The sequence below is a fragment of the Coccinella septempunctata genome, chromosome 9 (genome assembly GCF_907165205.1).
Source record: "Coccinella septempunctata chromosome 9, icCocSept1.1, whole genome shotgun sequence".
Lineage (NCBI taxonomy): Eukaryota > Metazoa > Arthropoda > Insecta > Coleoptera > Coccinellidae > Coccinella > Coccinella septempunctata.
This window is the reverse complement of record NC_058197.1, coordinates 16,324,242-16,339,366: the sequence shown is the minus strand read 5'-3', so window position 1 is coordinate 16,339,366 and position 15,125 is coordinate 16,324,242. Positions and strand designations below refer to the sequence as shown.

The window sequence follows — 15,125 nt, the reverse complement described above, 5'->3', positions numbered from 1 at the left end:
TTTTATTGTTTCATTTCTGAAGTGTGGGGTGTTCCGATTGAAGGGGAAACATATGTGGAAGAAATTTGAGTGAGGAGCCCTGTGAAAATACTGAAGGGAGCATCCCTCTTGTCCATGTGTATCCTTAACTTGGATTTTCGATTTCGATCGAAAAAATGGTCATAATTCGTCGAATTTTGCGAAAAAGTTAGTTTCATTATGCTCTGCTATCTAAGAAACTACAATCGGTATTCTGAAGATCGAAAAAAGTAGTGGGCTACAGCAGCCGAAATAAATTTTTTTCGTCAAAACTGAGCTCAGATTTGGAATCAGGGACTTCGAATTATCTAGAAAACATGTACGGCTTTTGAAAATGGAGACAGGTTCATTCATTTTGAACGAAAATATGAAAGTGGTTGAACAGCGCCTAGAAAACATCTGCATAGGCAACATATCATATTGCTCTGCCAGAATAACCATGTATGTGCAGTTGCAGGCACTGGTTGTCAGGGGCAGAAAAATGATTGAGCAAAAACAGCCGAAATAATTTTTTTTGTCAAAACTAAGCTCAGATTTGGAATCAGGGACCTCGAATTATCCAGAAAACATGTACGGCACTTCAATATCTAAGAGTTGGTTTTCTGAATCCGATCGAAAAAAACACAAGACGCAAAGATGAAAATAGATGATTCTTCTTTAGACATTCTTGAAAATATTGCTCCATGACTAGAGACCTATCGGACAACTTGATCTTCAATCCAACGCTATCTGGATCAAGGATTAAAAGCACATTTTTCTTCAGACATTTCTGAAAATATTCCAACATGACTAGAAACTACCTGTTATTATGATCTTCAATCCATATTGAAAATTTTTGGACGAAAATGCTTTTTTTTCGTATCGTCTTGAAATTGAAAACGTAGTTTAACTAGGCTCTTCTCTATCCGAAACTGCAATCGGTTCTTCTTCAAGTGAATTATTTTTCGTTTTACGCCCCTTTGAAGGGCTGAAACTTTGAAGGGCCATAGCAGCCGAAATAAATTTTTTTCTTCAAAACTGAGTTCAGATTTGGAATCAGGGACCTCGAATTATCCAGAAAACATGTACGGCACTTCAATATCTAAAAGTTGGATTTTTGATTCCGATCGAAAAAAACGCAAGACTATACATCATGAAAATTTTTGGCCTAAAATGCTTTTTTTTTCGTATCGTCTTGAAATTAAAATTATAGTTTAATTAGGCTATTCTCTACCCGAAACTGCAATCGGTTCTTCTTCAAGTGAATTATTTTTCGTTTTACGCCCCTTCAAAGGGGCGTAAAATTTTGGCCGAAAATGCTTTTTTTTCGTATCGTCTTGAAATTGCAAATATAGTTTAATTAGGCTTTGCTCTATCAGAAACTGCAATCGGTTCTTCTTCAAGTGCATTATTTTTCGTTTTACGCCCCTTTGAAGGGCTGAAACTTTGAAGGGCTATAGCAGCCGAAATAAATTTTTTTCTTTAAAACTGAGCTCAGATTTGGAATCAGGGACCTCGAATTATCCAGAAAACATGTACGGCACTTCAATATCTAAGAGTTGGATTTTCGATTCCGATCGAAAAAAACACAAGACGCAAAGATGAAAATAGAAGGTTCTTCTTTAGACATTCTTGAAAATATTGCTCCATGACTAGAGACATATCTAACAACTTGATCTTCAATCCAACGCAATCTGGATCAAGGATTGAAAGCACATTTTTCTTCAGACATTTCTGAAAATATTCCAACATGACTAGAAACTACTTGTTATTATGATCTTCAATCCATCATGAAAATTTTTGGCCGAAAATGCTTTTTTTTTCGTATCGTCTTGAAATTGAAAACGTAGTTTAATTAGGCTCTTCTCTATCCGAAACTGCAATCGGATCTTCTTCAAGTGAATTATTTTTCGTTTTACGCCCCTCTGAAGGGCTGAAACTTTGAAGGGCCATAGCAGCCGAAATAAATTTTTTTCTTCAAAACTGAGCTCAGATTTGGAATCAGGAACCTCGAATTATCCAGAAAACATGTACGGTACTTCAATATCTAAAAGTTGGATTTTTGATTCCGATCGAAAAAAACGCAAGACTATACATCATGAAAATTTTTGGCCTAAAATGCTTTTTTTTTCGTATCGTCTTGAAATTAAAATTATAGTTTAATTAGGCTATTCTCTACCCGAAACTGCAATCGGTTCTTCTTCAAGTGAATTATTTTTCGTTTTACGCCCCTTCAAAGGGGCGTAAAATTTTGGCCGAAAATGCTTTTTTTTCGTATCGTCTTGAAATTGCAAATATAGTTTAATTAGGCTTTGCTCTATCAGAAACTGCAATCGGTTCTTCTTCAAGTGCATTATTTTTCGTTTTACGCCCCTTTGAAGGGCTGAAACTTTGAAGGGCTATAGCAGCCGAAATAAATTTTTTTCTTTAAAACTGAGCTCAGATTTGGAATCAGGGACCTCGAATTATCCAGAAAACATGTACGGCACTTCAATATCTAAGAGTTGGATTTTCGATTCCGATCGAAAAAAACACAAGACGCAAAGATGAAAATAGAAGGTTCTTCTTTAGACATTCTTGAAAATATTGCTCCATGACTAGAGACATATCTAACAACTTGATCTTCAATCCAACGCAATCTGGATCAAGGATTGAAAGCACATTTTTCTTCAGACATTTCTGAAAATATTCCAACATGACTAGAAACTACTTGTTATTATGATCTTCAATCCATCATGAAAATTTTTGGCCGAAAATGCTTTTTTTTCGTATCGTCTTGAAATTGAAAACGTAGTTTAATTAGGCTCTTCTCTATCCGAAACTGCAATCGGATCTTCTTCAAGTGAATTATTTTTCGTTTTACGCCCCTTTGAAGGGCTGAAACTTTGAAGGGCCATAGCAGCCGAAATAAATTTTTTTCTTCAAAACTGAGCTCAGATTTGGAATCAGGAACCTCGAATTATCCAGAAAACATGTACGGTACTTCAATATCTAAAAGTTGGATTTTTGATTCCGATCGAAAAAAACGCAAGACTATACATCATGAAAATTTTTGGCCTAAAATGCTTTTTTTTTCGTATCGTCTTGAAATTAAAATTATAGTTTAATTAGGCTATTCTCTACCCGAAACTGCAATCGGTTCTTCTTCAAGTGAATTATTTTTCGTTTTACGCCCCTTCAAAGGGGCGTAAAATTTTGGCCGAAAATGCTTTTTTTTCGTATCGTCTTGAAATTGCAAATATAGTTTAATTAGGCTTTGCTCTATCAGAAACTGCAATCGGTTCTTCTTCAAGTGCATTATTTTTCGTTTTACGCCCCTTTGAAGGGCTGAAACTTTGAAGGGCTATAGCAGCCGAAATAAATTTTTTTCTTTAAAACTGAGCTCAGATTTGGAATCAGGGACCTCGAATTATCCAGAAAACATGTACGGCACTTCAATATCTAAGAGTTGGTTTTCTGAATCCGATCGAAAAAAACACAAGACGCAAAGATGAAAATAGAAGGTTCTTCTTTAGACATTCTTGAAAATATTGCTCCATGACTAGAGACATATCTAACAACATCATCTTCAATCCAACGTAATCTGGATCAAGGATTAAAAGCACATTTTTCTTCAGACATTTTTGAAAATATTCCAACATGACTAGAAACTACTTGTAATTATGATCTTCAATCCATCATGAAAATTTTTGGCCGAAAATGCTTTTTTTTTCGTATCGTTTTGAAATTGAAAATATAGTTTAATTAGGCTCTTCTCTATCCGAAACTGCAATCGGTTCTTCTTCAAGTGAATTATTTTTCGTTTTACGCCCCTTTGAAGGGCTGAAATTTCAGTAGGCCCTAGCAGCCGAAATAAATTTTTTTCGTCAAAACTGAGCTCAGACTTGGAATCAGAGACCTCGAATTATACAGAAAACATGTACGGCACTTCAATATGAACACAGGTTTTTCCATTCTAGACGGAAAATCGACAAAGGTGAAAAGCGCCTTTAAAATATCGTTATAGGCAACACATCATACTCAATCCCTATAAATTCTATTGTAGCGCCACCTAGTAGGTGTGTAACGAAAGCTACCTTCCGTTGTACAGATATCTGCAATCAAATCGTCTTTATTAATTAGAATTCTGTACAGTACTGGAAAGTAGTGGAAAACTTTGGAATGTTGACTAAGAGATGGCCGTTAGGTCATTAAATGTCAAAATCACCAATCGTAGCCTCTTGCGTGTCCTCCGATGTAAACAATCAATTGACTTCAAATGAATCAGACACGTCAAACAGAATTTGTAGAAAATTAAACCTACAAATAACCGCAAGAACAATTTCTAAACTTAAGCAGCTTTAAAAAATAAATAAGACCCATGTATTCGTACTTGAAAAGTTCTCTAGTATTATTTTCCATTTTATTATCATTAAAGCTTGCAGAATGTTGTAAAGGATGTGTTAACTTGGACGAGCATAATTTCAACAAAATCATTTCAAGATTCAAAGTTGCACTCATCAAATTTGACATGGCCTATCCTTATGGCGAGAAACATGACGTTTTCACAAAGTTCGCAGAAGAAATTGCCGATAATAAAAACTTAATAGTGGGAGAAGTCGGAGTTAAGGATTATGGGGAGAAAGATAATGAAGAACTGGCCAAAAAGTACGGGATTCAATCGAAAGAAGACTTTCCAGCCTTGAAGTTATTCATTAACGGTGTTACGAACCAAGCCAAGTCTTTCCCGGTGAAAGATAAATGGGATACGGAAATGATAAGGAACTTCGTAAAAGATAATAGTGATATCTACATAGGTCTTCCAGGATGTTTGGAAAGAATGGACCAACTTGCCGAAGAATTCATAAAAGCAGACGATAAAGATGAAAAATATAAAGAAATTGAAAAGGAAACACATTCCCTTGTTGAGGTTTGTATGAATGAAATGAATATTAATGGTTGATTTTCCCTATTTATATGTTCAATTCCAGAAAGAGAAAGATACAGCGACAACCTATCTGAAATATATGAAAAGGGTACTGTCTAATGGTGTAAGCTTCATCAAACAAGAAACTAATAGACTGAAGAAATTACTTAAGGAATCTAACATTCAAGAGAAGAAGAAACAAGACTTATCTAACAGACTGAATATACTCAAAAGTTTCCATGTGCTGGGTACTAAGGACGAATTATAAATGATTGTATCAGTTCATATTTTGATTGACGTGTTTTGATTTTATATTGAATAAATATGTCGATGTTTTCGTTTTGTTATTAAATATTTTTTTACTTTGCTTGAAGGATGTTTCACCAGGAGTGTCCATTGGGAGCTTACGATTTGTGGTGTAACAGAGTTTGTTTTCATGAATAAAACCACAAAATGAAAAACATAAAACAGTTTATTCCAAAAAAAAAATTAAACAGGTGTCTTCAGAAAAGAAAATACCATCTACTTATATTTAAAATCATTTTGTACATAATTATAATTCTGTTCAATTTTATGAAGTAGCCTCCCTTCTTACTATTTAAACTTAGCTGTTATTACTTTCTTCTTCTATTGTGGAATTCGTTAAAATACCTTCCTGAGGACTATCATTTTCCTGAGTTTTATCTGGAAATAACAATGTACTTTTGAAATTTGCACAAATCGAAAAATAACGTTTCTTACCATCAATCGATTTTTCTTCGGTACTTGCTACTACAATATTTTCCATATCTATGTTACATTCGTCAAATTCAGTCGTTTCTTCCGGTACTGAGGTTGATTGTTCTTTCTCAACACTAATACCGTCTTCCTGTGCGTCACTCTTCGCTTCAACGTCATCTTCCCTCCCCGGCACTCCTTCATATTCACAAACATTTTCTTGAGCATCATCCGTGTAACTATTCTCGATTCTAATTTCATGGCAACAATTTTCACCTTTCCCTATTTCACTAATTTCATCCTCAACGTTTCCTTCTTCGCCAATCGTACTATCCACTTGAGTTTCATGATTTGAGTTAATTTCCACCTGATTTATATTGGTTACTTCGTCGGAGTTCTGTGTGTCACTATTCTCTGATTCGTTTTCTACAATTTTGCTCATCCCTGAATTGTCATTGTTCTCTATGTTCATGATATCCTGATTGTCATTTTCCACTTGTATTTCTATGTTTTCTACGCCTGTTTCTTCTTTATCAGTATTCTCTGTGTTTATTTCTTCTGTTTCAGGGTTCTCTGTGTTTATTTCTTCTATTTCAGGGTTCTCTGTGTTTATTTCTTCTTCTTCGCTATTCTCTGTTTGCATTTGGTCATTGCTGTCTTTTTCTAACTCCATTTCATCACTGTTTTCTATATGCATTCCTTCCGTTTCTACTTGTGTATCAAATTCATCCCTACGTTCTTCATCGATCGAACCTCCTGTGTCGTTGTGCCCTGAAATTTCCTCCCTATAGCTACCTTCTTCTTGACTTTCAACCCTTTCACAAGTATCTGCTGTCGTTTCACCAACTGGCGTGTGTTTTTCCGAATCATGAACAACATCTCGTAAAGGATCTGGATTTTCCAGTTTTGCCCTAGCACTCGTTCTTGACAGTTTCCTCTTTTTCACCACTTTCAACGTCTCTTGACTCTGAGGCACCTGATCCAACTGCCCCACATCGGTCTCCGTATTGGACATTTCTAGATTGAACGATTCCTCCTCGAAGCTTATCAGACCGTCTTCGATGTCCAAAGGTTCGGTTTTAATGTGCTCCAAGATATTCATGTAGGAGTCGATGTAGGACTCCTCCTGCTCTATCGTTTCAGGATACTCTGGGGGTTCTGGAGCAGGTGCCGGTGCAGAATTATCAAAATTGGCATTGAAGTACCGGGGAACCTTCACGTTGGGTCTAGATCTGGTGCCCTTCCTCATGCGGAACACCGGTGGTGACTGCAAATGGACCAATCAATGAAATTTAAAAATGGGGATTTAATTCTAATTCTTCTTACCGGTTCATGGTCCACTTCCACGTGTTTCCTCTTCCTGACCCTTCTACCGGTCGATTTCCTAGCCTGATCGTTTCGTTTGAGGACCGGAGCTGGGACATCAGGAGTGGCAGCTTCTTCGTAAGTCGGTTCCATCAGATCCAGGGGATCCGTTATGTCAACATCATCCACCACCGGGGCATTCTTCTCTGAGACTGTAGGTTTCGTACCGGCTTTAGACTGTTTGGTCGGGATTTTTTGGGGCTCACTGGTATTGTTATCATTGTCGGTTGGTGGGTTTTTCACTTCAGATCTGCTGGCCAGACCTTTGATCTACAAGATATATGTTATTTTATGTATAATACTTATTCTAATTGAGTCTAATAAATACCTTCAAGGAATTTCCAACGGCAAGAATTTGATCCAGGTCGCTCTGGACTATATTGACCTCACCAACGTACATAAAATCGCAGAGAGCTTTCATGATATTGAATGGAATGTCCTTCATGAATATAATCGGGTGTTGATACGGTACAACCTTCTCCAAAACCTCATCGAAATAAGAGCTACACGACGAAAGGATCAACTGAAACAAAATCAATTTGAACCTTCGACTCCTCCACCGAAAATAGTAAATTTACCTTGTGACACTTCAAGGATACTCCTTCGGCGACTAGGGTGACGTCGCAATACTGCTCCTTGTTCAGCAGGGCCGGGAAGGCGGTCTGCATGTTGGAATGGTGCGTGTTCCATTTCAGGCAGATCTCCTCTTTGACCGGCTCCTGGACCTCACCACCGGCAGGCTTCTGCTGTTGCTGCTGCTGGGATCTGGAGGTCGACTGTCTGGTCACCTTCAGTTTCGTGGGGGACAAGGGCTGGCTCTTCAGGGTCTGAACGGGTTTTTCCGGTTCCGGGGCCTCTTGGGCGCTGGATATGGCCGTCAGACGTTGCTGAAGGGGCATGGAATCTGTAACGAGAAGGAGGTGGTGGTCAGTGGGCTGCAAGCAAGGTTTGCCTGAGGACCAGGGGGACTTTACTCATCCCACGGAGGTGAAAGGATATCAAGGAACATCCCTTTCAACCCGTGAAGGGATCATTTGAATGTCCCAAACATTTATCACGCCTTTAAGGCATCATGTAGTTAAAATAAGCCAGAAATTGAACGTTGTTACTTTTCCTGAAGAAAAATACAGGGGAAATTTATCAAATTCTATGCTATACTGGCAATGACAGCTTAAAGAACTTCACTCGTATTTCTGTAAACCAATGGGAGTGCTTCAAAGTTATGAGGATAACGAAACATTGGTGGAACGGCATAAAATATGAAACAAGAGCTGAGGTGGTTGTCACTGGTCTCTGAGCAAGGTTTGCCAGTAAACAGAGGACATTACCTACCCCCCAGAAAGGGGAAAATGTGAAGGAAAATCCCTTTCACCCCATAAAAAGATTATTTAAATGCTCCTAACATTTATCATGCCTTGATGGCTTCATGCAGTTAAAAAAAGCCAGAAATTGAACATTGTTACTTGGGAAAAAATTTCCCGAAGAAAACTACAGAGGAAATTGATCTAATTCTTTGCTATACTAGTAATGATAGATGAAAAAACTTCACTTGTATTTCTGTAAACCAATGAGAGTACTTCAAAGTTATGAGGATAACGAAACATTGGTGAAATATGAAACAAGACCTGAGATGGTTGTCACTGGACTCTGAGCAAGGTTTGCCCATAAACGGAGGACATTACCTATCCCCAGAAGGGAAAAATGCGAGGGAAAAATCCCTTTCACCCCATAAAAAGATCATATAAATGCCCCTAACATTTATCATGTCTTAGTGGCCTCATGTAGTTAAAACAAGCCAGAAATTGAACATTGTTTCTTGGGAAAAAATTTCCTGAAGAAAATTACAGAGGAAATTGATCAAATTCTGTGCTATACTGACAATGACAGATGATGATACCTTGCTTGTATTTCTGTAAACCAATGAGAGTGCTTCAAAATTATGAGAAGACCGAAACAAGGCAGAGGTGCTGTTCATCGGATTACAAGCAAGGTTTGCCAGTAAACAGAGGACATAACCTAGCACCCAGAGGGAGAAAAATGTGAAGAAAAATCCCTTTCATCCCATGAAAGGATTATTTGAATGCCCCAAACATTTATTACACCTTGAAGGGTTAATACAAATCAGAAATTGTTACTTCCTGAAGAAAACCACAGAGGAAATTGATCTAATTCTGTGCTACACTGACAATGACAGATGAAGGAACGTCAATTGAATTTCTGTAAACCAATGAGAGTGCTACGAACGTATGACGAAACCGATACCTCCCAGCGCGGGTATTTTGAATCGATTCCAATAATTACCGTGGATTTCGACTGAAAAATTACGCATTTTTTTACCGCTAAACTCACAATCGTCCTGCAACCCGATAAACCGCCGGCACTTCTCTTCAAAGTGCGTCTTGCAGTCGAAATGGTACTCCAAGTAGGGCGTCTCGTCCAGCTTCTTCAAGAGATAGTTGTCGCTCAAGATCTCCGCCTGTTTCTTGGTGGCATCCCTCATTTTCCTCGTGCAGGCGGTCAGGGGCAGCACGGACTGCCCCTTGCCGCAGAACAGGCAGGTCTTCCGTCGTGTGCCATCCTTCGGGGGCACATTGAACATCTTCTCGTACTCCTTCCTGTACTTATCCTTCAGCACCACGAACTTCCTGTAGCAGCTCGGGTGGTAACGTCCCTCGGCCTTGTTGGGCACTTCCAAGTCCGCGTACTTGAAACCCTTCGCCCTCCTGAACTGGCACATCCTCTGGCATTTCTCGTAGTTGTACGTGGTGAAGGACACCAGGTCCCCAACCCCTTTGCAAATGAAGCAATAAGGCATCTTTTCGCAGGCAGACAACTTTTCAGTGAATTCCTGAGGAACGTTTCGTACTCCGTCTCTAGACGTCCAACTCGAAGCGCTGCCACTGCTGGATTATCGACGAAACCCTCCAAATATCGAAATAAATCGTTGTCGGCACCGAAAGCGGGGCACAAATCACTTGGCTACCATCGATTTTCGCAAATTTAGGCAGACTGCCACCTATGCGAATCGCTGCCCGGTTACGAAAGGCGTCTTCCGTCTCCCTCATAACAACATGGCGGCGTTCAGGTAGTCGGAAACGTCGACTCGACAACACTCGACGATTAGTCATCAAGGTTGTCACGATTCCAGCTTGACCAGAGATAAACGAGAGTTTTGAAAGCGCGACAGACTTTCGGGCTCACGAAAGTTTCGTTTTTGAGAATGAAATGGCGCATTCGGTGTACAGGGCGTTAGCTGAAGACGAGGCAAAAGTGCCCATACTGGGGTATTTTTGAGTTACGGGGGGGTGGAGGGTGGTAAAGTGTTTTTAAATGGCAACCCTAACTTTTCTTGCCAGAAATGGGTAGAACTTTTGTTATGTATTTTGGGGTCGATGATATTCCTTTCACTTTTATTAAAGCAGTAGCTTGGCCTTTGAAATTCCACCCTGTATAGAGCATAAAGGGCGAGTCTTTGACTCGTTCAAACATTTTAACAGTAGATTCTTGAGGTCAAAAGAAACACTTTTTTCCTTTGCCATTTTTCCCAAATCAGCTAGGTTTAAAAGATACAGGCTGTTGAAAAACCATAAAAAAATGATATTTTTAGTTTTATCTCACAAACGGTTTTATCGAATGACATGAATTTCGGAATATAGTTTCTCATTTATTCGATTAATCTTTATCGAACACAAGATATCACCCACGTCTTCCAGTTTTCTCATTATGACCATCACGTGCCATAAAAATACCAAAAATTCAAAGAACCCAACTCTTTAAATTAAGTTGGACGCTATTTAATGAATATTTTAACGTTTCGTAAAATAAAAGTATTCCTTATATTTTCAGGTATAATTCGCCATTTTCGAATAATTTGACATTAAAAAATACCTGAATTTTGAAGGTTTGGGTAATTGGGCCTAGTGCAACTCTGTTTGAAGAATCCATAGATTCATGTCACAAATGAAATTTTCTCAGAACGTCAACGTTCTTCTTCTTTCCAACAAACAAAGAAAACAATGACTAGCTCATAGACTCTATGTCTATAGACCATAGACATAGAGACTATGTCTATGCTATAGACATAGAGACATGTATATATGTCTATGGCTATAGACTAGTTGAATCTATGACACAACACATCTGTGGTGTGTCATGTACAATTCTGTGGATGTTTTCAACAGAGTTGCATCCAGCCCAATTTTTCAAATTTCGCAGAAATTTTTTATTTGTGAACATCGAAACAATTCGAAAACGGCGAGAAAATATGGGGAATAAACACTTTTTTTTTTAAATGTGGGCAGATACTTCTTATACCTACCGAATCTAGCAACGATTTCTAACTTTTGTTAGTTGCTGTTGAAAAACCATTAAAATTATGTTATTTTTAGTTCTATCTCACAAACGGTTTTATCGACTGAAATGAATTTTGGAATAAAGTTTAAATTAAATTCGACGCTATCTAATGAATATTTGATCCACAAGATCCACAGATGTGAAGTGTCATAGAGTTAACTTGATATTCTGAATGGAATTTTGTTTTTCCAGGGTTGGCATAGCTCATAACGAAAACTTAAAATGGCCGAATCTGAAAAATGGTGAAAGAAAGGAGTTTCTATTGTGAGTGGCATAAAGAAAAAAGAGTTTGTAAAAATTCCCATCAAGGTTCAATCTATCCTCAGCTACGGAAGATCTATCTATCTCTGGCACATAAAGTTAGGGTTGATATTTGAAGAAATTCAACCACCCTCCACACTTCAAAGGGTGCTCGACAAACTCCCCAATTATAGATGAACAGTTGAGTAATTGAAAATTAAAACTGACCAGTCCTTCTACAAAACAATAAACACCGAAGGTGTGAATTTTTCACTAACTATGTATAGGGTGATTAGACGTAGACCTCCCACCAGAAATTCTGGGAGAACTAGAGGTAATATTGAGTATACCAGGGGGTTTTTACTTAAATATTCGCCTACAAGAGCTCTTCCATGAAAATATCTTAGTCGTTAGTCAATTTAGTTCAGTGTATCCTACACAACCTTGCAAACCTCCACTACTACCTCTTTCGGAGCAGAAAAAACAGAATGAAAACCAGTAAACTCCACCGTCCACCCCCAATCTACATACCTAAATCATCCACGTTCTTCTTCTTCCTCCCCCTCCTCCTCCTACCCTCCAACAGCTTCTTATTCTTCCCCCTCCTCCTCCGCCTAACCCTTTCTTGGACCGGCAACGCGGGAGTGCCCGGTGGCACCAGGATGGTGGGCAAGGATCCCAGGGTTATCTTCGACTTCCACCTCCTGCCGTTCTGCTCCAAGGAGCCGTCCTCTCCGACCTTCTTCGAGATGCAGGAGGGCTCGAAGTGCCTCTCACATATCACAGCCTTCTCGGCGGGGTTCCAGTCCTTCTTGCCCATGCTCTTCAGCCATTTGGCCCTAAGGGCTGCATCCTTCGGCAGGCGGAACATGGACAGTTTGCCGTTTATCCTGTTCGATATCGCGCGACATTCTGGTATGCTGCATCGGTCCGGCATGTTGGGTGTCTTTTAATCAACGGGGATCTTCGGGGTTCACGTTGCTACGCAGTGAAGGACACACGTTAGGCTGTGTTTCGAGAGATATTTCATGAAGACTGAGGACGGACGCCACCAATACTAAGATAATAGGGTAAATCTTTCAATTTTTCAGAAATTCGCTTGATTGGAAATCCTCCGAGATATAGTCTTGGTCAAGTACGCTAAGGAAGCATTCACATTTCATTAACCATGAAGAGTTCAATATTGTGAGCAACCTGATATTCATTCACAAACCCTCAGATCCCCCCTGACCTACGCCACTGGCAAAATTCAAATTCCCGCCATATTTCCTCATGTTCGCCAACCACCTCTACACAATAACCCATTTTCACTTTGTTTCCCATGTAAGTATTCAATAACCAACAAGCTGCAAATATATATGAATGCAACACAATCACAATTTACTTATTTATGATAAAAATGAAGCAAAACTATATCAAGGAAGTTTTCCAACTTTCAAAGGAAAATTATGATCGTCTGGCAACCGCGGCTTACATTAAAGAACACAATGGTGGCCTAAAATGTCAATAATAACCTCAAAACGAAACTATGCGGAAGAGTAGCAAAAAGTCGGTGAAGACAGAGAAAATCTTCATCCGACTTCAAGGGTTAAATTGAAAAGGGTTTATTACATACTCGATACCCAGGTACACCCACAGTATGTTCAACGTATGGTTATATTTCCAAAAGCAATAGACAGTATAGACACGATTGACGAATGTATAAACATTTCATACACTTTAACACTCACAGCTCACACACTTAAACAATTTTGTTATGTAGATTCGAACAGAAACAACAAAAACAAACCACTAATTCTGTCAACTGTCCCATGGAGAAAAATCGTTGGAAGCGTAGATATGGAAGCGATGTTGCCGCTATTCACTTGAATGATTCCGAGGGAAGTACTTGAAACGACAGATTAACACTAATAGAAGATAAATTGTAGATAAATAACTTGCCCCAATTAAAATTGAATATGAGTGTTGCATTGAGAGAATTATTACTGAATATAACATAAATGGATAAATTTTAAATGCAAATTATGTCTATGGTCAGGTCCCATCACCTTTAAGTTCTGCCAACTTGAGAAAAACTAATTGAGGAGCATGCAGAGCACTCTTCAGGTTGAACATAGAAGAGAGAAATTGAAAATTAATCAAATTTTGAAATTTTGCAAAAATATACCCTGATAATCGAGGTTTTGAAGAAACATTGCTTTAAATATGGCATAGCTCAAAATGCATGCAAAACTGATGAACCAGTTTCCCTATGAATTGATGGCTTGAATATTTTCCATTGAATACATACCTATATCACTTGAATTCTCTTGATGTTCACCCAAAGGGGTTCCTGGAGAAGTCTTCTTTCTTCTTTTCCTCGATCTGCCTGAAGTTTTCCTTCGTACTCTAGTCTTCTTAGCCAACGTCCTTCTCCCAATAGTGTTCTCGAGAAGCTCAGCTTTGAGGCTCAGTCTCTTCCATCTTCTAACATTAGATTCATTAATTCCAAAGTGATCACTGGCAGCCTTATTGCTTGTTTGCATTGCATATTTAACAACAACGTTCTTGAAATCAGCATCATAGTTCGTTCTGATTTTCACAACCTTCGTAGTATTATTACTGGGAGTCTCTTTTGATGCCATTTTTTTCGTCACCCTTTCTGTATGCAGTATAATTTATTCCTTCATCCTATTTTTCATGTATGATACATTCCAATTTTGTCTACACTAAGACATTCTCGCAGTTGTTTGAATTCAAATCAACACCAAACAGTCAAAACACAACAACACAGTGGTCCTAAAAAGTTGCTACGAAACACAAAACCTATCAATAAATAAACGTTCTCTTTCACTCAGTTGTATTATTGAACAGCAATATTTAAAGCAAGATTCGAATGGTCGTAATTTATCGACAATAATTCATTTTTGTCCTGTTTCCTTACGCAAACTAGTTCAATATATGAAGGATTCCATCAATTATATTGCTTTTGGAGATTTCGTTCCAATTTCAGCACCAAAACCGGGGAAATTACTTTATAATCACTGCGTTCTTGTACCGAAAAATGTTTCACTTCGAAAGAATTACAGCAAGAAATAATACGAGCATGAGCTACGACACTAGCCCATGATTAACTGCGGTAGGAAAAATGTTTCAATGTGATGATAAATCGATTAAAAGTTCCTTTTGGTTATGGACTGAAAAAAATTCAATGCTTGAATTCGAGATTTATTTTTTGCGATTGTAGATATAATTTTTCTCGAAGAAAAACAGGCCACTATGAAAATATTTCAATATTAGCTAAGAAGAGGTTTTTTAATATATATTTATCTAATCATTTATTTGTTGTGTTGTAATAGCTAACACGAAATGAGGGGAAAAGATTATCGTTTTGATAATAGATATCACGAAAACTTTTTAGGAGTGCGGTAGAAATAGTCCAGAATATTTTAAGTAAATCTTCTAAATTGGTGGATGCGCTCAAATAAATTTAAGATTGGTGATATTTATTTCTTCATTATGCAGGTTTTATTTTTGAAAAGTATTTGGTTTCTTATTCATATGTTGA

At 38.1% G+C, this 15,125-nt stretch overlaps 2 protein-coding genes across 7 annotated transcripts; one reads left to right on the top strand and one right to left on the bottom strand.

The window, feature by feature from the left end:
- The first annotated feature begins 4,218 nt into the window (after nucleotides 1–4,218).
- Nucleotides 4,219–5,255, top strand: LOC123320062 (endoplasmic reticulum resident protein 29). The gene is made up of 2 exons (XM_044907221.1): nucleotides 4,219–4,906; nucleotides 4,968–5,255. Exons 1-2 carry the CDS (start codon nucleotides 4,358–4,360, stop codon nucleotides 5,169–5,171), a joined length of 753 nt encoding a protein of 250 aa, XP_044763156.1. The 5' UTR covers nucleotides 4,219–4,357; the 3' UTR covers nucleotides 5,172–5,255.
- A 102-nt stretch (nucleotides 5,256–5,357) lies between these two features.
- LOC123320063 (neurobeachin-like) lies at nucleotides 5,358–14,827 on the bottom strand. 6 transcript variants are annotated; one of them, XM_044907226.1, is made up of 7 exons: nucleotides 13,194–13,660; nucleotides 12,110–12,635; nucleotides 7,564–7,889; nucleotides 7,314–7,508; nucleotides 6,947–7,255; nucleotides 5,645–6,887; nucleotides 5,358–5,587 (listed from the first exon to the last, which is right to left on the bottom strand). In XM_044907226.1, the coding sequence occupies exons 2-7, from the start codon at nucleotides 12,513–12,515 to the stop codon at nucleotides 5,508–5,510; spliced, it is 2,559 nt and encodes an 852-aa protein (XP_044763161.1). In that variant the 5' UTR covers nucleotides 12,516–12,635; nucleotides 13,194–13,660; the 3' UTR covers nucleotides 5,358–5,507. The 6 variants fall into 6 exon arrangements, with proteins under 6 accessions (XP_044763161.1, XP_044763162.1, XP_044763160.1 ...); XM_044907227.1 differs by having other exon boundaries at nucleotides 13,309–13,660; XM_044907225.1 differs by having other exon boundaries at nucleotides 12,110–12,559; nucleotides 13,194–13,659.
- Between the last annotated feature and the right edge of the window lie 298 nt (nucleotides 14,828–15,125).

Excerpts from the sequence above, each read along its gene's own strand:
- LOC123320062 (XM_044907221.1), top strand. The coding sequence starts at position 4,358 with ATGTATTCGTACTTGAAAAGTTCTCTAGTATTATTTTCCATTTTATTA. Across the intron at positions 4,907-4,967 it reads AAACACATTCCCTTGTTGAG|AAAGAGAAAGATACAGCGAC; the intron begins GTTTGTATGAAT and ends GTTCAATTCCAG.
- LOC123320063 (XM_044907223.1), bottom strand. The coding sequence starts at position 9,800 with ATGCCTTATTGCTTCATTTGCAAAGGGGTTGGGGACCTGGTGTCCTTC. Across the intron at positions 7,890-9,334 it reads TATCGGGTTGCAGGACGATT|ATTCCATGCCCCTTCAGCAA; the intron begins GTGAGTTTAGCG and ends TTCTCGTTACAG. Across the intron at positions 5,588-5,644 it reads CGAAGAAAAATCGATTGATG|ATAAAACTCAGGAAAATGAT; the intron begins GTAAGAAACGTT and ends TGTTATTTCCAG.